The sequence below is a fragment of the Populus euphratica genome, unplaced genomic scaffold (genome assembly GCF_000495115.2).
Source record: "Populus euphratica unplaced genomic scaffold, PopEup_1.0 scaffold348.1, whole genome shotgun sequence".
NCBI classification, from domain to species: domain Eukaryota; kingdom Viridiplantae; phylum Streptophyta; class Magnoliopsida; order Malpighiales; family Salicaceae; genus Populus; species Populus euphratica.
In genome coordinates, this window is record NW_011500237.1 from 107,736 (window position 1) to 130,399 (window position 22,664).

Below are 22,664 nucleotides of genomic sequence, written 5' to 3' on the forward strand. Positions count from 1 at the left end.
CCTTGACATTTGTTATTATTATTGTTTAATCCTTACGTTAATCTTTCATCTCAAAGTTCTCATCAACTTCTTCTTCTTCTTTATTACTACTACTACTACTATTATTGCTACTATTATTATTATTGCTACTATTATTATTGTTGTTGTTGTTGTTACTATTATTGTTATTTATAATTGTTGTTTATAATTTGTACAATTAACCTCTCTATGGTTCGACCCCGGTCTTGCTGGGTTATTTATTACTTCGACACTTTTACACTTGGGTGAAGACATCAATCTTTTAGTCGTGTCAATACTCCTATGTTCCTAATAAAAATTTATTTTTTTAATGTGAGATTTGAAGTTATTTTGTATATATACTCTATATTCACAAGACAAAAGTTATGTTTTTTCATTATAAGATAAAAAACTTTTTGATTTAAATATTTCAACTTAAAAGGATAACATGATATCTTTTCAATGTGAGATTTGAAGCCCTTTAGTATATATGCTCTATATTCACAAGAAAAAAATTATGTTTTTTCAATGTGAGATAAAAAAAAATTTAGTTTAAATATTTTAACTTAAAAGCATAACATGATATCTTTTCAATGTAGGATAATTTTTTTTTAAAAGTATTCTTTAAAACTTTATTATTTATAACATGTATAGCCTATATTCATTTGGATTTTTTCTTATTAAAATATTAAAACTTTAAATGTTTTTTTTTTTAAATTTTTTTGGGTTGATTTGAGTTGAACTATAAAACCCAAGACCCGACCCTTTAGCTAGGTCAACCCCCGGGCTAGGTTTGATAGCTATGTTATTTGGTGGGATCAACTTGTTACAAGTTGAAGGTGTAATGGAGAAAAACTCATTGACACATGATAAAAGATAAAAGCAATCATAAGAAAGAGATTTGTCTCTAATCATTACTATATTGGAAGTGTATAATAGATTGCAATCTTTATCTAAAGGTTCTAAAAGTGTTGATGCATATTTTAAGTAGATGTAAATAACTTTGATTAGAGTTAATTTTTTTAAAGATATGAAAGTCATAATGGTGATATTTTTAAATGGTTTAAATAGAGATATTGTTAATATGGTTGCATTGCAATATTATCTTTAAATGGCTATAAAGGTGGAAAAACAATTGAAAAAAAAAAAGATAATACAAGACTACACGGTTATTTAGGATCCTCTCAAGGTTGGAAGTCAAATTTTAGGAGAAAAGGTAATACGTAAACAAAGTCAATAACAATATTTAAAGTTATCAAATCCTTTAAAGTTAAAAAGCAAGTTACAATAACAAAAGAAAAAAGAAGAAATAATGTTCAGCCAAAATATAAATGAGAAATTAAGTGTTTTAAGTGTCAAAGAATGGGGTATAATGTACCAAAATGTCCAAATAAAAAGATTGTGATTTTGAGAGATGATGAAGAAGTGGAGTTAGCTACTGATGAATCTGAATATAAAAGCATATGAGTACATAAAGATGTTATTGGTGTTGAATATGTTGTTAATAATGAATGCTTGGTTATTAGAAGATCTTTGAATGTTCATGTTAATGAAGAAGTCATTAAGTGCTTTTCATTTCCTTTTCTTTACTTAGTGAACTTATAACTTATTTATGTTCTTATCTTGTTTATTTATGTTTCTTTCTTTCATTATGTTTAGTTAAGTTTATTAAGTCAAGTTGAAAATGTTACACTAGTAGTTTAAGAATAAATATAGTGTAAACTCAACATGTATTTTAATATTTAATACTAACATATTTTGTATTTGTTACCTTATTCACTTTTAATACTTTGCTTATTAAATGGTTAATCTAGATTTATGTTGTATAACCCTTGGTACAAGAAATGCTTGACCATTTCATAGCCTACTGTATGGTTTAACCAACACTTGTGCTATGAAAGGAACTTGATTTATTGTTAACATAAATTAACATCATGAATACCTGATAACATTTACAAATATTAGCATTATTCAAACAAGATAATTAATATAATCATATTAACATTTTATAAACCGATTGGAATCTTCTTTGTGTGTAATTTCTAGTTGAGTAATAAAAAGAGTTTATACTATATTTATTTGAAATACCATTTGAATCTTGGACTCGTCATGAAAGTTTTAGGCCTATGTCTTAATTTTCTATCTATATAAACCAGACCTAAATTCAAGTTTTACAGCTCTAGTTATAATCCAATAACCAAATAGTTTTTTAGTTTAAATTGAACCAACGTCTTTTCTTTAAACTTAGCTCTTTTTTTTTATCCTTTTAATTTTAATATTTATATAAATCAATCAATCCTTTGAATTGTAAACGTCTTTTTTTTAAACTTAGCTCTTTTTTTTATCCTTTTAATTTTAACATTTATATAAATCAATCAATCTTTGAATTGTGAAACATGCTTGCATTTGAAATGATTATTTACTATAAATTAAAGATATCTTATATTATCATACTTGTTATTATAAAGCATGCTTAAGTTAGGAAATTTAATGATACTTTAAGTGTAATATGATGATATAAAACCTTGATAAAAATACATTTTTAAGTACTAATCATTAAGCAACAAAGGGAGAATATCTTTTATACTATATATCATATAAAAAATAAGATATATAGTATGATTATTGATAATAGTAATTGTACTAATATTGTTAGCACAACTTTAGTTAGAAAGTTAAGCTTGACTACTACTAAACATGTTACATTATATAAGCTTCAATTGTTGATTGAATGTGGAGAAGTTATAATGACTAAACATGTTTTATTCTCATTCCTAGTAGGGAGATATAAAGACAGGTTTTATATGATGTTATTTCTGTACATGTTGCACATCTATTATTAAGGAGACCTTGGTAATTTGATATGAAAGCTAATCATGATGGTTTTTAAAATAGGTATACATTGAAATAGGATAGGAAAACATATATGCTTGCTCTATTATCACCTAGATAAGTGTATGAAGATCAATTGAAGTTGAAGAAAGTAGAAGCAACCAAATAGGCATTGTTACAAACTAATAGTGAAGATGTGAGGATGAGTGAAAATGAGATGAGCCATGAGTGTGAAACACCATAGGGTAAAGTTTCAATCATTAAAGATAAATTTGAAGACTTCATCCAAAATAAGAAAAATAATAAAAGAAAGACCGAGTATGGAGAGAAAATGAGTAGAGAGAAGAAAGACAAGATGAGAAAAGAAAAGTGTATAGGAAAAGTGAGGAAATACCTTCATTTTTATGCAAAACAAAGTGATCATTGTATATAACTTTGATTATCCAATATATGTTCATATTAGGTTAAGTTGCAAACTATTCAAATATAGTTTTAACGTATTTTGGGAGATGTTCACATAAAAGGTGCTATTTTTCTCTTGGTTTTTGCTATTTGCAAACTGCAAGTCAATCTTCCTCTTTTTCTCTTGGCATGTAATTCATTAACAAAAAATTTTTAGAATCAATTCTTGTTACCAAAAAGTTACGTTAAAGTTGGTGATGTAAATCCAGTATTGGTTGTGACTAGTTTTTCACTATAGAAATCTAGTTATTTGTTAATTTACATTTGATTAGTTATAAGGATAATGAATTTGTTGTTTTCTAGATGATTGATAAAATTATTAATGCAATGTAACTATAATTGTAAGGATTATTGCTATATTGAGCAATAAATTTTTGATAATTGTTTACTAAAACAGCCATATATATTTGTAGATTACTATATAGATGACTATATCAATAGCTTATTATTTCGAGATAATAGACATTATGTAGAACAAATTCATATAAAACTTATGTCATTTTACAAACTATGTAATATCTTAAATATAAATTATCTTTTACACCTAATTTTAAACATGTTTGTTAAACACCTTTGGATATAATGACTAATCATAGATTTTATTTTTATTTCAAAGTAATAAAGAAGTTAAGAATATTTTTATTTTTTTAGTTTATTACATAAATTTATTTATTATTAAAATAGAATTGTGTTGAAGCATTAGAAGAAACTCATGTTATGACCTATATTCCTATTTAAAATTCAAGGAAAATTTGGTGAAAAAAAAAACAACATAAAATATTTTAACTACAATAACTTTTGATTTAAGATTTATTTAAGTTTTAGTTACTTGAAAAGAAATTGCACATGATTTTCATGTGTTAAGTGATGTTTTATATAAGGATGAAGGATTAAGAAGTTCTGAATTTCTGAATATATCAAATAATTTCTAAGTATTAAAAATAATAAATATATATCAGGTAAATATTAATGCTTGTAGGTAAATATTATTTTTGGACCATCCATCTTTAATATTCATTTTTTTTAAAAAGAATGTTATAGCAATGGCTATAATGATTTATTGTTACAAATGCCCTTGTAGTCTCTATAATGATTAATCTAAAAAATACAACACAAAATACATGGCAAATAGACAACTTACCACATATAAAATAAAATGTATACATTATATAAGATATTGTAAACATAATATATAATCTTGTGGAGCTAAAACAATTTTTTACATGATATTCTTAAAAAAAATCTAATGGAGGCTGAACATCAAAATAAAGATTTTCCTGCTAAAATAATAAGTTAGTAGTGGTAAGAACTGGGCATGTGAGTTTTTTTATAAAAAGATTTTATTTTGTATTAAATTTAACTACTATACTAAAAAAACAATTATGTTTCTCCTACCTTTTTTATTATTAATATGAATAAATGCTTTTTTTTCTTTTTAATTCTATCTTCCACGTGTGAACAATGAAGGAGGGGGGAATTTTTTTCTTAATTTTATTTTTTATTTTTAAAAAATTATTACCATTAGGGTTTTTTATATTTAAAAAATAATTTTTTTATCTTTTATTTTAAATTATTTTTTTAAATATTTTTAGATTATTTTGATATAAAAATAAAATTTTAAAAATAAAAATATTATTTTAATATATTTTTAAATAAAAAATATTTTTAAAAATAATTGTTATGTTATGGTAAGATAATTAAGCCAATCCTTCCGGTTAAATAGGCTAAATATAATATAATATAATATCGGCTGGTGTTTGTTAAAGAAAACAAGTAACGACAAAAACATACTCACCATGTAACGAGACCAAATCCCATAACTTCTCAAAATCATCAGCATTCAAAAACCCCTCTTTTTCCCTCTCTAAACCCTAACTTACAATTTTCTCCAATGACCTAACTCTGAAACTGAAACTGAAACTGAAACTTCAAAATCAGGGCTTCGAATTAATTCAAAATCTTCAATGGTAGCCATGACGAAATCGAGTTCAAGAGAAAGACTAGCGAGTCTCATCAACTCAGCCAAGTCTGCCCCTGACATACCTTTAAAGCTCCAAACTTTGCGTCAATTAAACCAAATTTTGCAACAACAAGAAAACGCTAACTCACTCTCTGAGTTCCTTCCTGGAATTTTCGAGTTTCAGTCTGATCAACATTCTCCTGTTCGCAAATTTGCCACTGAGTGAGTTTCTGCATCGGAGTGAATTTTATTTTAATTTATTTTCGATTGCAGGGGGAGATTTTTTGTTGCATCTTTTTCCCTCTGAATTACTTCCTCTATTCCCTTTGTGCCTCTTTTTTTTAATTAATTATTTGGGTGCTGTTTGTGATTTTGAAGGATAATTGGAGAGATTGGATTGAAGCATTTAGAATTTGTGCCCGAAATTGTTCCGGTTTTAATGTTAGTTTTGGAAGATCCTGTACCGGCTGTTGCTAGACAAGCTATCACTTGCGGGATCAGTTTGTTTCGGGCTACTCTCGAAAAACTTGCAATTCAGGTTTTTTTTTTTAATAAAAAAATTAGTCTCTTAAATCAACTGGGGATCTCTTAACTTCGTTAATGATTTACGGCCTTTTTTATGCTGATTAAGAGTTGGGGTTGGCATGTTTAGGGTCTTTATGCTAGCGAGCTGGATGATTTGCTTAAGTTTTCCTGGTCATCGATGTTAGAGTTCAAGGAAAAAATTTACTCCATAGCTTTTCAGGTAAAAGGTGATTTTTGAGGTGGGTGATACGTTGGTGAATTTTCTATGTACGCTGTAGTCTGATTCATTTTGATAATGTGTTCTGAAGCTGGGAAGTGGTGGTGTAAGATTGCTGGCACTAAAGTTTGTTGAAGAAGTCATTCTTCTTTACACTCCTGATCCTTATGGCACATCAGAGCCCCCTTCTCATGAAGGTAATGATACTCGTAGCCTTACCTTTATTTCTTGCCCAGGCTGCATTACGAGGCAGAAAATTTTAATCTGCTACTGCACCAGCATTTCGATGGATTCCATTTGGTTATGCAGAGTGGTTACCTATTTTGCAGGATCAAGTGTGGAATTTAACATATCATGGCTCCGTGGGGGCCACCCTGTACTAAATGTTGGAGATTTGTCAATTGAGGCCAGCAGAAAATTGAGTTTATTGCTCGATCAGCTTAGGATGCCAACAGTGAAATCTATCAGTAACTTAATGATCATTGTGCTTGTTAATAGGTAGGCAACTAGCTCTAGTTATATGCATTCAAACTTTATTTTCTGCTGTTTTTTTTTGGATGAAATGGACTTGATGCGTCCCTGCACTTGTGATTTCTTGTGCCAATTAATTTTACTGCTTTATGTTTCCTATCAGCCTTGCCATGATTGCAAAGAAAAGGCCTCCATGCTATGGACGCATTCTGCCAGTTTTACTTGGTTTGGATCCCTCAAACTCTGTTATTGAAGGGATGCATGGTTATGGGGCACATCATGCTTTAAAAAATGCCTTCCTCACCTGCTTGAAGTGCAATCACCTGGGTGCTGCACCGGTATGTCTTGATTATTATTGTGTTTGCTTGCACATGAGTTGTTCTCTTTTCTTTCATGGAGTTTATCTTCATCTTGACTTACAACTAATCTATAATTGTACTTGGTGTAAGTATTAGATTCAAATTCTTCTAGGCAAATTATTGATCTTAGAGTAGCAGAGTTGTACTGGAAATTGGTTGCAGAGGAATTTTTTTTTTTAACATATTATTTGGTTGATTCTGAACTTTTTACCAAAGTTTAAATTTTTTTATATGCTCTATAGATTTGTGTGTTGTGCACAAGCTCCTTTCCTCATTTTCATTCATTGTAATTTGCTTTAGAGTTGAATGCGTGTGGGTGTTATCGGGACATTTGTGCTGGCCAAATCAAAATTGTCTGCAATTTTATACTCCAAAGAGTGTTGTCAATTCATAATGTTTTCATTAGTTCAATCAGTAATTGAACATCCACTAAGAGATTTTCCTTAACTTAGGAAGTAGTTTGGTTAGTCCTCTATATTTGGCATTTTTTCTACTCTCTAGAATAACTGTGGTTACCCAACTAACATTTCATGAAATCCACACCAGTATGTTTTTAACTAGCATTTGTATGAAACCAGTTGGTTATGGGGTTTTTTTATGACTGCAGTGGCGGGATCGTTTAGTTGGTGTTCTAAAAGAGATGAAAGCCGGAGAGTTGGCAGAGGAAGCGCTACAAGTTTTCAGGAGCAATGGAAGTGTAGAGGAGACAAAGGAAGATTTTCTAGTTGCACAGGTACTCTTTTGTATGTTTTCAATGTATATACTCATGTATATGTTGGTATACACATTTCCATGTACACACAAAGAATCACACGTATGCATGAAGCTTCTTGATAAAGGCGCTGAGATTTTGCAGGAAGAAAAACTCTCAATTAAGTCATCTGATGGCATTCCAAATAATTCAGCAAGGAAACGATCTGGACCAGAAGACAGTATTGATTTGGCTGATTTGGCTAAAGATGATGATGTGTCTGGAAAACGTGTCAAATCATCCCCCAGTGTCTCGGAGGAATCATCTAAAGAGTTGGATCATAGAACTAACAAAAAAGATGATGATAATGGACCTGTGCAGCAACTTGTTGCTATGTTTGGAGCCCTGGTTGCTCAAGGTGAAAAAGCTGTTGGTTCTTTGGAGATTCTTATTTCAAGCATCTCTGCTGACTTGTTAGCTGAAGTAGTGATGGCTAACATGCGCTACCTTCCTACTGGTCATCCCCAAGTGGAAGGAGATGATGAGTCACTATTGAACATGACTATTGTTGGCAGTGACACTAGAGCCAAGTATCCATCTTCTTTTCTGACTAATGTTCTTTCACTTTCTAGTTCCTTCCCACCTATAGCTGCACAACTGAATTCTGGTCCTTCAGTATCCAAAGACATACTGGTATGGGGTTCTTCTTCTATCCACTCCCAGACCTTTGTTTTTTCTCTCCCTTGGAATGAGTTTAGTGAATTGTAATTTTTTTGTTGTTTATTTTAGGCTTCCTATTGTTCCATCTAACATCCTTTAAATAATTTGACATTTTTTAGTTTAGATTTTTCATAATAGGGTGTTTATATATCTGCAGACAACAGAGGAGGAAGAACTGCAGACAACAACAGACGAGGAAGAACTGCAGACAACAAAAGACGAGGAAGAACTCCATTTTGCAGCAGCTGATGTCCCTGATGTATATGCTGGAAAAGCTCATGGTGCTGAAGATGAACTAATGCCTGCAGGTTTACCTGCTTCTTCAAATGTCGATTTATCTGGGATGCAGATGGATGGTTTGGCTGTTTCATCTAATATCCATGATTTTGAGAATTTAGACAGTGAAATACCTGGTCTAGATTCTTCTGCTCGTAATGATGTATTTTCAGAGACCATGGGTGCTTCTTCACTGGTCTCTACTGATATTGAAGATGCCAGCCAAGAGCAAGGTACAAGTCTGGGTACAAGGTCAAACCAGGAAGTGCTTCCATCAATATCAAATGACAGGTCAGAGGAGCTAAGTCCTAAAGCAGCTGCTATGGATTCCAACAGCCTGATCTCCTCAACTGCAACTTCTGTGCGTTTACACCAGCCTCTTGTTCTGCCTAAGCTGTCTGCACCTGTTGTCAATCTTGTTGACGAACAGAAGGATCAGCTGCAAAATTTGGCTTTCATACGCATCATTGAGGCATACAAGCAAATAGCAGTTGCTGGAAGTTCACAATTTCGCCTTTCCTTGCTTGCTTCTTTAGGAGTTGAGGTATTGATTCTATATTTTCAAGGATAGTTACCTCCCCTATGCTGTTTGGTTGTGGTGTTTATGATGTTTCCTGTACTGTTCAGTTTGATTAATTATATTACTCTATCTGCATTTTCCTTGTTATTCCGCTGAAATAACAATCCTTGTGTTCTTTTCTTCTTTGGCTAAATTCTTGCGATTTGTAATGATGCATAATCTGGTCAAACATGCATTAATTTGTAAGACCCATGCACCAGATAACCTGATCTAAGCATCTTCAACCATGTCAATGAACAAAATAATCATTTTGTTTGCTTTTCATTCTTCACTTAATTTTCTGAATTGTCAAGCCAGAATTTGGACATCTTTTGGTTTGGAAATGTGGACCTATACTAGGTTGCTCCTTCCACAAGAAAATTCCCAGTATCTAAAGGATGCTATCTTCAATCACACAGTAATTTGGAATCGCGTTTCCACTTCTTCAATTCATGCTAACTATTGTTTCATTCTCTTTTTTCTCATGCACAGACTTAATTAGTGCAACGGTCAATTCTAGGTTCCTCTTTTCCATGAAATTTTAATTTGGAAGTTTGGGTGGATATTAGTTATCCAATGGTAAACTTTTTGTATCTGTCACTTTTATTGTGCACATGATTTTTAATTGCATATTTTCTTGTTTTAGATATTCAGAGAGTTGTATGATGTGGAATAGTTCATGACCTTATTCATAGTTGCATAGTCAGAACTAGACATTAGTATGGAGAACGAAACTGTATGTAATGTGCTGATATTTATTTATTTATTTTATTTTGACATTTTTGCAGTTTCCTTCAGAGTTAGACCCATGGGAACTCCTTAAAAAGCACATATTGTCAGATTATGTGGTTCATGAGGTAAGAGAGTATTCCAACTTTTCATAGCTTAGCTTATTGCACAGATGCAAACTTCTAGTGGTGATGGGCTTTAATCAGAATGTGCTAAAGCTGCTTCATTTCATTTGTTTACTGCCACCACCATTGTATCAACAAATTTTATGCTATGGAATTGGAGAGTTGGCATATTTAGTTTCGAGTTCATTGATTTTACTATATTATGGAAAGTTCCCTTTAATGTGTGTCTAGGGATTGTCAGCATGAGAATGAAGATTTCAGTTGTTTAGTTGTATTGCTGTGCTGATGCAGTCACTTGCTGGACTCTGCCATTGTTGCTCTTTTCTGTTCTATTTTGATTCTTCTAAAAAAATGCAGCATCTGACAATAATTGCTGGGTGCCTTCAGGGACACGAGTTGACATTGCATGTCCTCTACAGGTTATTTGGTGAGGTAGAAGAGGAACATGACTTCTTTTCTTCTACAACTGCTGCTTCTGTGTATGAAATGTTCCTTCTGACTGTGGTTCGTATTTATTTCCCTTCTACCATTTCTCATTATTGCATCAGATATGTATATTCTGAAAGAAAGAAATTATATTAAATTGCAGGCTGAAACGCTTAGAGATTCTTTTCCTCCTTCAGACAAATCTTTAAGTAGATTGCTTGGTGAAGCTCCTTATCTTCCAAATTCAATTTTCAGTCTTTTAGAGTCCTTGTGTTCTCCTGGAAACATTGATAAAGCTGAGGAGTTGCAAAGTGGAGATCGAGTTACTCAAGGTCTCAGCACTGTATGGAGCCTGATTTTGCTGAGGCCTCCTATTCGAGAATCCTGCTTAAAAATTGCTCTGCAGGTTTCTTCTCTTTATCATCGATTCTATTTATTTTAATTGTCAATATCATTTGCACATTTTGATTGCCATGCCTTTCTGGGCCTCTTTGCTAGTTGCTGTGGGGGTTCTTGCAAGTTAAAGTGTTGCATAGCAATGCTGCAAAAAAAAATAAAAAAAATAATATATATATATATATATATATATAATAAAAAATAAATATTAAAAACCATTTAGAAAAAATAAAAATAAATAGAAAAATATATCATTTGCACATTTTCTTTTTGTAGTGATCATCATTCCCGCTAACATCATCCATAACTGCAGATCTTCTGAGAGATGAATACCATTTCACATTTTGTTGAATTGTTTTTCACTTCATGTCTGATCAATCATTCCATCTTGTATGACTATTTTGTAATTCTAGGAAGATGGAATATTAATCATGTGGTGAAATTGAGAGCTGGATGATCTCTTACTGCCTATATTTACTATCAGGGGGTTGACTCCCATTGTGCAATGGTGTTCCTGGCTGTGTTATCTGTAGATTATTTTACGATTGGCCATTTTGTAAATTCTAGTGATTGCTTGAGGAAACTTTCTTATTGTCTTGTATTTAATTTAATGTTTTTCTTTTACCTCTGGAAGAGTGCAGTTCATCATTTGGAAGAAGTGCGTATGAAGGCACTTCGTCTGGTATGCAACCCAAGCACAACTTGCTATTGAAGGAATAAATAAGATGCTTGTTATAATCTGTTTTATCATTCTGGGTTCATTTTGCAGGTGGCAAATAAGCTTTATCCTCTCTCATCCATCGCTCAACGGATAGAAGATTTCGCAAAGGAAAAGCTGCTTTCTGTGGTAAATAGTGATGCTACAGAAAGCAAGGATGCTGAAGGGTCATTCTCTGAATTACAGAAGGTAGTGGTTTATGCATTATGGATGTGAAGTTTCACTCTTGCAAAATCTCCTTACATATTTGTCATTTTTGGGCTGAAATGATCTGAGGTTATATACCCCAAATTCTTTATCTACAAACAGGGAAGTAACATGTAAATTTGTAATTTTCCATTTTGTTTTAGATAATTCTTTTTGAAAAAGCTACTATGAGCAATTATGTACCTTTCTGCTATCGCTGACATATTTTCTGAAAATGGTAACAATCTGTGCCCCTTGCGAGTGTTTAATAGATTGCAAAACACATGATATAAACTGCAGTTACTCGATTTGTTGATGTTCTTCTATTAGATTTGGGTGAGGCCTCATAAAAGTTACAATTTAAGGAAATATTTGAATTATGTAATGTTAAGAGTTTCACTACATGAACTGGTTGTGCATCCTTTTTTATCCCTCATAAGTTTAAATACTTGGCATGAAAATAATTATATCGAGTTTTTTTTTCATGATGATGGATTTAGCTAGTTGAAGTTTTTCTGGTGGATTTCATTAGCTCCCAAGTATAGTTTGTTGCTTTCTTTTTCTTAGATCAACAAATGCATCAAAATATTTATCCAGTTATAATTCTACAATTCAATAGCTGGAAGAATATGAATGAACTACACCAGTTTATTGCTTGCATTTTCTAAGCCAGTATGTTTCTTGGTTATGTTCTAATTACATCTTCTACAGGATTCGATTTTGGAAAAACCATCAAATGAGCATCAATCTATGAGTGCCATCAATAAAGATATCTCCTCTGAGACTCATCAGTCATGCACATCTGAAAGTGTATCATCACTCTCAATCTCAGAGGCCCAGCGGTGCTTGTCACTGTATTTTGCCCTGTGCACAAAGGTGTTATTTTTATTCTAAGTCAAAGCCTTCTCATTTTAAATTTCCAACATTTGAAGTTGTTATCATCAATATACAGTAATATTTTATTTAAGAATATAATTCTTCTTTGGATTGGATTAATATTTCTATCTTTAATCTGATTGACAGAAGCACTCCCTTTTTCGCCAAATTTTTATTGTTTATAAAAGTGCATCAAAGGCAGTTAAACAGGTTTGGTTTATTTGCATTACATTTTACACTGAATTCTGTAGTTCATTTTGTTCCTGCTGCGAGCTCTTATTAGTTATATGGTGCAGGCAGTTAATCGGCACATTCCTATACTAGTCCGTACTATGGGTTCGTCATCTGATCTTCTTGAAATAATTTCAGATCCTCCTATTGGAAGCGAGAATCTTCTGATGCAGGTTTAGCAATTGGTCAATTATGTAACAAACTCAACCCTATTGAAGTGTTTATAATACTATTGCTGATTTTGTCCCTTTTTCTTTTTTCCATTTTCCCAATATACATAGGTTTTACAAACACTGACAGAAGGGGCAGTTCCCTCACCTGAATTGTTAGTCACCATTAGGAAGTTGTATGATTCAAAAATAAAGGTATGAAGCCATGTTGTTGATTTATTAGCCAATACTGATTAGCTTTTAATGAAAAGTAAAAAGAAGTGAGGCTCTTGGCTAATGTATGCTTGCTTTTGATTTATTACAGGATGCAGAGATCCTAATTCCAATATTACCATTCCTACCCAGAGATGAGGTCTCTCTTGTTCATTGTTTCGTGTATAATCATATAAATGCATCTATTTTTATGACATCTGCATTTTGCATCTGTTATCTTTCTTCTTGCAGTGTGAGTACTTTATGTGTTGGTACTGTCAGTTCATTATTTAAGATGGTCATTCAGTGATGCAAAAAAGACAGCAATGTTTTTTGTTCAGCTTTCCCTTGGTACCTGTGATTCCTCATATTAAATTGAAGTCTATTAGATCCTATAATGTCAGGGACATTTATGTGGCAGTTAGGTGGTCAGATTTACTGCCACATCAAAATAATATAAACCACTGGATCTAGATAACGTAATGATTGTTTGAAAGATCTGTACTGCTGTCAAACATGGTAGCAGTGAATTGATTTATCCTATTTATATAAATCAGTGACTGGCAAAAGAAATCAATCATGATTTCTTTTAAACTACACCAATCTTTATTGGAGCTTACATGACAAGATGATTTTACTTATATGAGTCGCTTTGAGACTGGATGCTTTGTAAATTCATTTCCAAAGAAGCTAGATTGCAGTAGATGAAAAAGTAATTCCCTGTAGATTGCAAGGATAGATAGGTCCGCATGATGCATTTAACCTCAAAGACCAATGCGCGATATAAATCCATCTCAATAGTTAATGTCAGGTTATCCACTCTCATTCCCTCCCTTGGTGGACTCAACCAAAACATTTGCTCTCATTAAACTGACTGATTGCCCACAGTGGCTTCTTGGAGATTGGACCTCAATCATTTTGGTTCTAGGACTAACCATGGCATGCATTTGGTGGCTTGGTTTTCAACTTGTGAGCTAACCTAGGATGGAGACATAGATGGGCTTGAACTATTCATATTATTCTTTCCCAACATGATCCATAGATTCTAGGAGTTCCATCATTTTCCTACATCAGAGAAGAATATACTGAGCTCATGTATTTGTATTCTCCTCTTTCTAATAATTGCAATTGTGTTCTTCTGATGCATATATGGATATTGGTTTTTTTTTTTTTTTTTTTCTGTTATCCATCTCTTCCTTTCCCTTTAATAATTTTAATTCCTTATTTTCCAGATTTTGCTGATCTTTCCCCATTTAGTGAATCTTCCTCTGGATAAGTTCCAAATTGCACTTGCTCGTACACTACAGGTATCTTCTTCTTCTTCTTCTTTTTTTTTAAAAAAAAAAATTAGAGAAAAAGGTTCTCCTTCACTTGACATCCAGTTTTTAGAGAGAAAGGTTCTCCTTCACTTGACATCCAGTTTTCTTTGAGTATTTTGAGTGACTTAATGTTTCTAATCATGTACTTCTCTCTACCAGACTAGGACCCTTGTCTTTTTTTCACATTAAGTAAAGTCCTCCCACCTGTCCAAGAATATGACTTAAATAACCTTTGAACCTTGCAATACATTTTTGAATTTTTCTTGTATTTTGTAAGAAAAAAAATATGCTTCTGGTTTTAGCTTTTTATTGCATTTCAAAAGCATTTAAATCAATAATTCAAGATTGATGAATCAAATCATATGCATTACAATCTTTCCCTATTTTATAGTTATGTTTGTGATTGGTCTCCATTTCCATGGAGATATGGGCCATCCGAAAGCCCACTTGTCTAAATTTCTATATTGAACTCATTTTTTCAGTTGTCATATACATCAATTATCAGCATCTAAATTTTCTCTTTTCCATTCCATGCTTTTATGATGCTTGATCGCATGCTGCCAGTGAATATGGGGCTGTTCTCATTGTTTCTCATTCTAGTTCCAATAATGATTTCATCCATAGATGTTGATCGAATATTTGACTTCTTGCACTGCTTGCTGTCAGTATTAATGTTCTCTAAATAATTTCTCTTGCAGATGAATACACTAGTAAGAAATACCTTTATCAAGGCTAAGTTTGATTTCTTGAGGAGTCTGCTCTAAACTCATTAAATGCTTCTCTAATCTGTCAAACAATGTGATGTCAATGCAGGGATCATCTCATTCTGGTATGATGCTCTCTCCAGCTGAAGTGTTAATTGCCATCCATGGTATTGATCCTGACAGGGATGGAATCCCCTTGAAGAAGGTATGTCTGAGCTCCTTTTTTCATGCTTCTGTGGAATTTATGAACTTGAATAGGAGTACAACTGAGTGATGTGCTTTTGTGTTCAGGTTACAGATGCTTGCAATGCTTGTTTTGAGCAACGACAAATATTCACTCAGCAAGTTCTTGCAAAGGTCTTAAATCAGTTGGTATGTGTCATTCCTAACTTTGAATTTGTATCGCAAAATTCTACAGTTGTCTTTAACTGATGTCACATCTGAACAAGTTAATCCCTGCAGGTTGAGCAAATTCCTCTTCCTTTATTATTCATGCGCACGGTACTACAGGCTATAGGTGCTTTTCCAGCATTGGTAAGAAATTCACAAGAAAAAATTTAAATCAGAAGGCCAATTTTCTATTATTTCTTCTGGAAGAGCATTATTGATTAATTGATTAATAAAATAGCACTTGAGGCATCACCAAGCCATAGGTGGCTTTCCAGCATTTTTAAGAATTTCAGAAAAATATAAATCAAGAGGTCATTTTTATAATCGCTTCATTATTTGTAACCATGTCTCTAGATTCAATAAATATTCTTAAGGTCATCTCTACTAAATGAAATATGGCTTGGAATACATGTGTGCATGTTTCAGTGACTCTTTTGAATATTCGGAGACTGAAACAGTTTTCTTTTGTTATGGAAATCCACTCGTGCTGTTTACTTATTGTAATTGGCCTGGTTGGTGCTGTTAGCTAAGAAATTTGTGAATCGACACCCCCTTTTCTTAAATATATTTGGACATAATACTCTGGGATCTTGGTATGTATTTGACTAGGTTTTTTTCTATTATTGCAGGTGGAGTTTATTATGGAGATCCTTTCTCGTCTCGTAAGCAAGCAGGTTAATACTTCTTCACCATAGGCTTACTGCCAATGACTTTACAAACCATACTTTACAGTTGATTCAATGGACTATTGCAGATATGGAAGTACCCGAAGTTGTGGGTTGGCTTCCTGAAGTGTGCATTATTGACGAAGCCTCAGTCATTCAATGTGTTACTTCAGGTGTGATCTCTTCTATTTGCTTGCTATTGAAAATTTGAGCCACTATAATCTAAAACCAGTGGGTAGCTATGAACCAGCACCTCTGATTTTTAAATATCAATCAAATTTCTAGATTAGAATGTAAATTGTGCATTTCAGAAGCAAATTTGTTCTTGACCAATTTGATAACCTCTGTTTTTGTCATTCAGCTTCCTCCACCACAACTTGAAAATGCACTGAACAGAACTGCAGCACTGAAAGCTCCTTTGGTTGCCTATGCTAGCCAACCAAACATTAAATCTTCACTTCCAAGGTTTATAATATAATCCCCCGTGCTTGTGTAAATAGAAGAAAATCCAATCTCTCAACTAGAGTTTTTCCTGCTTCTGACGGTAGAAGATGCATTTTGAATTTTGCATTTTAGGTCTGTTCTGGTGGTCCTGGGAATAGCTCCAGACCCTCAGACTTCAAGTCAAGCACAGACATGTCTGGCACAAACTGGAGATACGAACAACTCAGATAAGGATGTGATTGTAGAGAATTCAAAAACTGGAGAAACGAGCAACACAGTTACGGAGGTGCTGACAGAGAAATCTAAAGAATCTTCTGTTGCTAGCTGAATGTTTGGAAACTTGGTACTTGATAAGTCAGAAGTTGCTCCAGAGGAGGTTGCTGTGCCTGCCAAGCAGCTCCAAGCTTAGCACTTGGAGGCACCAAGTTCTTCAAGTTTTTGGATGCTCATGCCATACTCTCACCATGCATATCTGCGGCAGAAAGAATCAGATTTTACCCCATGTGCTGTTATACTGACAACCGTTGCAAGGATAAATTTAGTGAAACTGCTGCACCAGCCGAAGATATTTGTTGTCAGGAAGTTTCCGGGGCAAGATAGAAGTGAAATTATGAACCATTTTTACTGAACACGCGAGTTAAAACAATTTCTCAAGGAAATCTCTTTTTTTTGTATTTTCAGATGTTTTTCTTATGTTTGTATCGGGGAGTTGCTAATATCAGATATGTACATAAACAAGGACCTGAGCCAGGTGACGATGTCCCCTTCTTTTCCAAGAGCAATAGCAATTTTTAAAATACAAGACTCCAATCTGTCAATCACAAGGTCATCAAAAAATGAACCTGTCTTGTTTTATTTACTTGTTCATTTTCCAGTTGAAGATGCTTGTCTATTTAAATTGTCTGAAAATGCGTTAATTTATTGTTTGTTTTTAATGATTTTAATGAATTGATATAAAAAGCATCTATTCGTTTGAACGTCATATAACCCAAAACTACTGTTTTATGGTGGCCCTTATTTGGTGTTACACCCCTCAACCGTCAGTAATAGTTACTTTCCATAAATATATTATCTGTATCTTTTAAGATTATAATTGGTTGGCTCTTTAATTCTTGACTCAAATTCTGAACATGCATTGAAATTTTAAACATAAATTTAAAAATTATTCAAATAAAGAGACGAACTCAATAAAATAAAATGATCAAATTACAGTAGTAATTTGCTGAACCTTCATTCATTGGATTTTAAAAAGAATCATCTAAATGTGTAAATTCTTGTGTGTTCTTTTTAACCTTTCTTTCTTTCACAAAGTAATACTAGTAATAATAATAATAATCTGTCATCATTTTTATATAATATGTTCCTTGCAGCTTCGTTAACTATATATATAAAAAATAAAGTACACATCTTGCATTCCTTTACAGAAAATCAAGTATAATATATGTTTTTTTTTCACCTCATCTAAATCTAAAACTTTATAATCTGCTACTAAATGATTCTTAATTCAGCTTTTTTTTTTTCCCTGATAGTCATCCACCATGAATGAATGAATATGGTGATTTCAACTCGTTGAAAAAGATTTCCTAATAGCCTATTATTCAATTAATAATTTTCTTTATTCCTTACAATTAGCAATTGTCTTTTAGATCAATCTATATACAATGCCTGTATTAATCAATCAGATTATTACTGTAGTAAATAGAAGAAAACAGCAGAAAGAATCATAACTAGTCATTCCACAGTGTTTATACAAGGCCTGAGCCCACTATACCTAATTACAAAAGAATTAGAGTCTGCTCAATCATAATAAACCTGCAGCTGCGCATCTTCTTCTTGTTCTTTTTTTTTTTTTTTTTTTGTCTCTCCAGTTATGTACTATTGCAGGCTCCTCAAAAGATTACCATGTATTTGCTCAGGAATTCTTTTTTTTTTTTTTTTTAATTATGACCAGGGTATTAATACTTGAAATGGCAATTAATTTTAGCAAATGCTACCATGAAGGTGTGTTTGCTCAGGTGCCTTGCCACGAAACAGAGTTATCGTGCATACAGCTTATTTGTTCTCACACTGTCAAAGCAGAAGCAGGAATGCCATGCATTTGAAACCATTCAGGCATGTGGAACCTCTTGTGAAGTACAGGCCTGACATCCTTTTGCAGGGATAGGTTTTTGAGGAGTGGAAGGAGGACATCCAAAAGCTGTACTAGCCAAATGACAGAAACAGACAGAAAATGAGGTGAGAAATATTCTCAGGCATTAACAGGAAAATTCTTCAATGCACCGAGATTACCTACCTGGTCATCATGTGGCAGTCCAGCGGAAAACGGAACACATGGGATTCCATTCAATGGCTGTAGCAAGAAACTGAATGGGTTGTTGTCAACAATCACAACTCGAGAGAGATCTTTTGATGAACATGACAGATCCTTCACAAGTTCTCGATATTCCCTGTGATTTACACAGTGAAAGATCGTCAGCATTTGCAAGCAAGGTCTTTAATCTATAAGCATCGGAATCCAATTAAATGACATCGCTTTCCCAGAGTCATGCAAGTGGTAAACAATGACATGTGAACTAGAATTCGCTTTCCACAAAAGCTATTCTTAAATGAATCTTCTCAGTGCAAACTAGACCCTAAAACCCATTACATATGAAAGTACTTGATAAAAGGAAACAATCATGGAAGCTGAGACGAGAGGTGTGCCTCACATTACGCTCCAAAGGCATTTCTGACCTAGCCCTACTATTTGATAATATTCTCATGCCCAGTTCTAACATAATCAAACAAGTTAAAATACAAAACATCCATTATATATTGCAACAGTAACAGGAATAATGTTGTGTGTAAAAGCAAGCTTCATTAGTATAGTCACTTGATGCCTTTACCTAGAGTATACCAATAGCTTAAATTGGGATCAAATCCCACCACAGTTCAGATGGACATGATTATTTAGTATGGTTGCTTGATGTCATACCTCGTGTGTAGCCCAAGGTTCAACGAACCTCTCAATGAACAGAAGAAGAAACAGAACAAACTGGATATAACCAACCTATCCATTTCAAGTTCCATTTCGCTTCGGTGAGTTTATAAATGGAACCTATGTGATGCTACAAGAACTAACCTTGCAATCTAACACCGACAGTCAAGAATACTCAGTTCTGCCACGTGATCCTAATACAAGAAAATAAATATGCTTACAGTATCAAAAGGTTGATGCCGCACCCATGTCGTCCAGCCCAAGGTTCCATGACGTCTCAGTAACCAACAAAGTAACAGCACGAACTGGTTATAGTCACTCATCCATTTAGAGATGGAACATATGTGACACTACAAGGACTGAACAAGTAATCTAACCCTACCTTTTGAGAAAACTCCATTCTGCCAGTCGATTCTAATATGCAAGAAAGTAAGTTTGCTTACAATGTCAACAGGTTAATGCCACACCCAATATTGTCTAGCCCAGGGTTCAATAGGCATCTCAGCCAACCCTTCAACAATAATTTGCGGGGTCTGTTAGACTCCAAGCCTGCAAACTCAGCAGCAAGCTCAAGACTCTCACTAGTGAAGTAAGCAACAGCCCAATCTTAAACCAGGAGAAACAGCCACCAACTTTCAGAGAATACATAATGCCAAAGTTCTCAAAAACAAACCTTGAGCATTATCCTAACAAGCAATCTAAGAGATTCTCAGAATCAATGCTGGAGCATTTTCCAGTTAAGGAACAGATTGGATATTCTATATATAAAAAGTAATTTGCAATAAACAATGGCACTTACGTGCTAACAGTTGAAGGTCGAAAAAGACGTTGACTAAATCGGTTCTCCACATTATCCTGTCAAAGATTGGACTGACGTAACCTGTATGAAGCCTAAACACAATAAATAAAAGGAAAAAAAGAGAGTAGAATAACCGTGAAGATCAATAAGTCTAACAGAACAACATCTACCTTGAATACCAGCGGTAAACAAAATCAATCTTCAAATTCAACAATCTGTTTCAAGAACTCTTTCAAACCTGGTCTTTCAAACACTGTCACATGATTAATTTCTGGTTTTCCTTCAACATCCTTTGATCCAGTAAATTCATGTTAATATCCACTGATACTGATGAAAACAAAGTACCAGGTAGAGAGAAAAAGAGAGAAAGACCTTCTCTGAAGAGAAACATTCCAATTCAAAACATTTCACCCCTGCTTCTACTGCTCGGGTGCGAATAATGGGTGGCAGGCTAGGAGTCTCATATGCACAAACTAGAGTTTCATCCAGGTCAAGCACCACCTGTATTTACAGAGTAAACTGCATTTACAAAACTTATTGCTCGGGCAAGATAAGCAATACATACCTACAAATCAAGGAACACCCTTCTGGCCAAAAACACAACTTGATATGAAAAAAAATAATAAACTTTCATAATGCGAGTGGAAGATTTCTAGACACAAACAATCCACTTTACCAAAATTCTAGAATATTGTTTTTTTCTAATCACCTCCACTGCAACTATATATATAATACTAAAAATAAAATTAAAAACATCTCTAATTTCATTATATTTTTTTGTAACAGCTACAAAAGTCAATTAAACTTTATGAGCAAAACAATGTATATAATATATACTTAGATTATTGTTTAGAATAAATGCTTTTAAGTCATTGAATTTACCTCATATGTTACTAGCCCCATCATATCTCTAACAATACAATCTTGATATGCTTAGCTCATATGTAGAAAATAAAACTTCAATAGTTGTCTTGAGTGAACTAACAATTGTATCTAACACATGTTGAATGCCAAAAAAATATTTAATTATATATTCATTGTTGTCTATATATCATAAAACAACTATTATTTGTTCTTTAATTAATAAATCATGTGACTCATCAATTAAAATTAAAAATAATAAGCTACCTAGATCTTTGATAATCACATTTACAATCTCCTCTACAACATCTTGAGAAGTTAATTTATTATATCTAAAAGCTTCATTGAAGGTAACTCTTTTAGTAACTTCATTATTTCTAGAAAGGAAATGCAAAAGTTCTAGATAATTTTCTTGGTTGCTTGAATATTTACATTTATTATGGCTACAAAATAGAAGTTCTTGGTGCAACAAAAAATGAACACACTCTATAGAAGCATTCAATCGAGTTCAATAATCACTTTGACTATTTATTGTCTGCACAGATGACAAAGTCATGATACTTTATTTTTTATTCATCAAATTTTTATATTTTATCCGAGCTGCATTGTGACTATTATTAGACTTTTTAATATGAAGATCAAATCTTTCCTTTTTTTTTTTAATTTGAAAACCTATCACCCACAAAAAAATCGATACCCCTTTTTAACTTGAAGAGGTAACAATACAAGCAAAAAACAGTATCTTTGGCTATACTGTACTTTGACTATGTTGGGTATGTATTAAACTAAGTTGGATTAAAGTGTCATAATGTTGATATATTCCCAAATTGTTTTTAAGGACAATCACACTGTGAAGATTGACAATTTTTTTTTTGTAGATAAGCTTTTTGGATTGCATCACTATTATTTATATGACATTCATAAATTGGTCTTTTTAAGCCAGGGTCAACAAGAATAGTGTCATGATTGATTTTAATATGACTTTTCTTTAAACTTGATTGAGTTACATAACTTAAAGCTTTGATTGATTATTCATCTTTAAGGGATTTATGTTTAAAATACTTGTTTAGTGATATGCTAATTTAATATGAACCTGCTGAATTTTTTACATCATTAATGTCTACACAATAATTCATTATTAAACAAAAGTAAGTTGAGTTACACAATAATTTTAAATCTTTCATATGAAATTAATAGCAAAATACACATTAATTATCAATTCATCAAGATAAAAATCTATTTCAATTCATATTTATATGCATATAATAAGTATGTTGATTAAATTATACTTAATCATTTCTAGACATTTAATTAAAGAACAATGCCTAATATATGTATAAGAGGAACAATATTTGAAAAACATGCTTTCTACTTGATATTTTACTTA

General features: G+C 32.7%; 1 protein-coding gene and 1 pseudogene across 3 annotated transcripts; one reads left to right on the forward strand and one right to left on the reverse strand.

Annotated features, from left to right (window-relative positions):
• The first annotated feature begins 5,050 nt into the window (after positions 1-5,050).
• On the forward strand, positions 5,051-17,499 carry ESP4 (HEAT repeat-containing protein). Of its 3 annotated transcripts, XM_011008258.1 has the most exons (28): positions 5,051-5,473; positions 5,630-5,789; positions 5,904-5,996; positions 6,085-6,190; positions 6,323-6,491; positions 6,628-6,802; positions 7,431-7,556; positions 7,680-8,207; positions 8,392-8,542; positions 8,633-9,054; positions 9,858-9,926; positions 10,311-10,427; positions 10,513-10,755; positions 11,380-11,427; positions 11,515-11,652; positions 12,361-12,525; positions 12,673-12,735; positions 12,822-12,929; positions 13,038-13,121; positions 13,231-13,278; positions 14,351-14,425; positions 15,251-15,346; positions 15,433-15,513; positions 15,604-15,675; positions 16,161-16,205; positions 16,286-16,369; positions 16,558-16,661; positions 16,773-17,499. In XM_011008258.1, the coding sequence occupies exons 1-28, from the start codon at positions 5,256-5,258 to the stop codon at positions 16,966-16,968; spliced, it is 3,984 nt and encodes a 1,327-aa protein (XP_011006560.1). In that variant the 5' UTR covers positions 5,051-5,255; the 3' UTR covers positions 16,969-17,499. The 3 variants fall into 3 exon arrangements, with proteins under 3 accessions (XP_011006560.1, XP_011006559.1, XP_011006561.1); XM_011008257.1 differs by having other exon boundaries at positions 8,392-9,054; XM_011008259.1 differs by lacking the exons at positions 15,251-15,346; positions 15,433-15,513; positions 15,604-15,675; ... (2 more) ...; positions 16,558-16,661; positions 16,773-17,499 and adding an exon at positions 14,516-14,660 and having other exon boundaries at positions 8,392-9,054; positions 14,351-14,477.
• Positions 17,500-18,339: 840 nt separating this feature from the next.
• LOC105112533 (CTD small phosphatase-like protein) lies at positions 18,340-20,923 on the reverse strand (annotated as a pseudogene).
• Positions 20,924-22,664: the final 1,741 nt, after the last annotated feature.

Excerpts from the sequence above, each read along its gene's own strand:
- ESP4 (XM_011008257.1), top strand. The coding sequence starts at position 5,256 with ATGGTAGCCATGACGAAATCGAGTTCAAGAGAAAGACTAGCGAGTCTC. Across the intron at positions 11,428-11,514 it reads GTATGAAGGCACTTCGTCTG|GTGGCAAATAAGCTTTATCC; the intron begins GTATGCAACCCA and ends TTCATTTTGCAG. Across the intron at positions 16,662-16,772 it reads ATTAAATCTTCACTTCCAAG|GTCTGTTCTGGTGGTCCTGG; the intron begins GTTTATAATATA and ends TTTGCATTTTAG.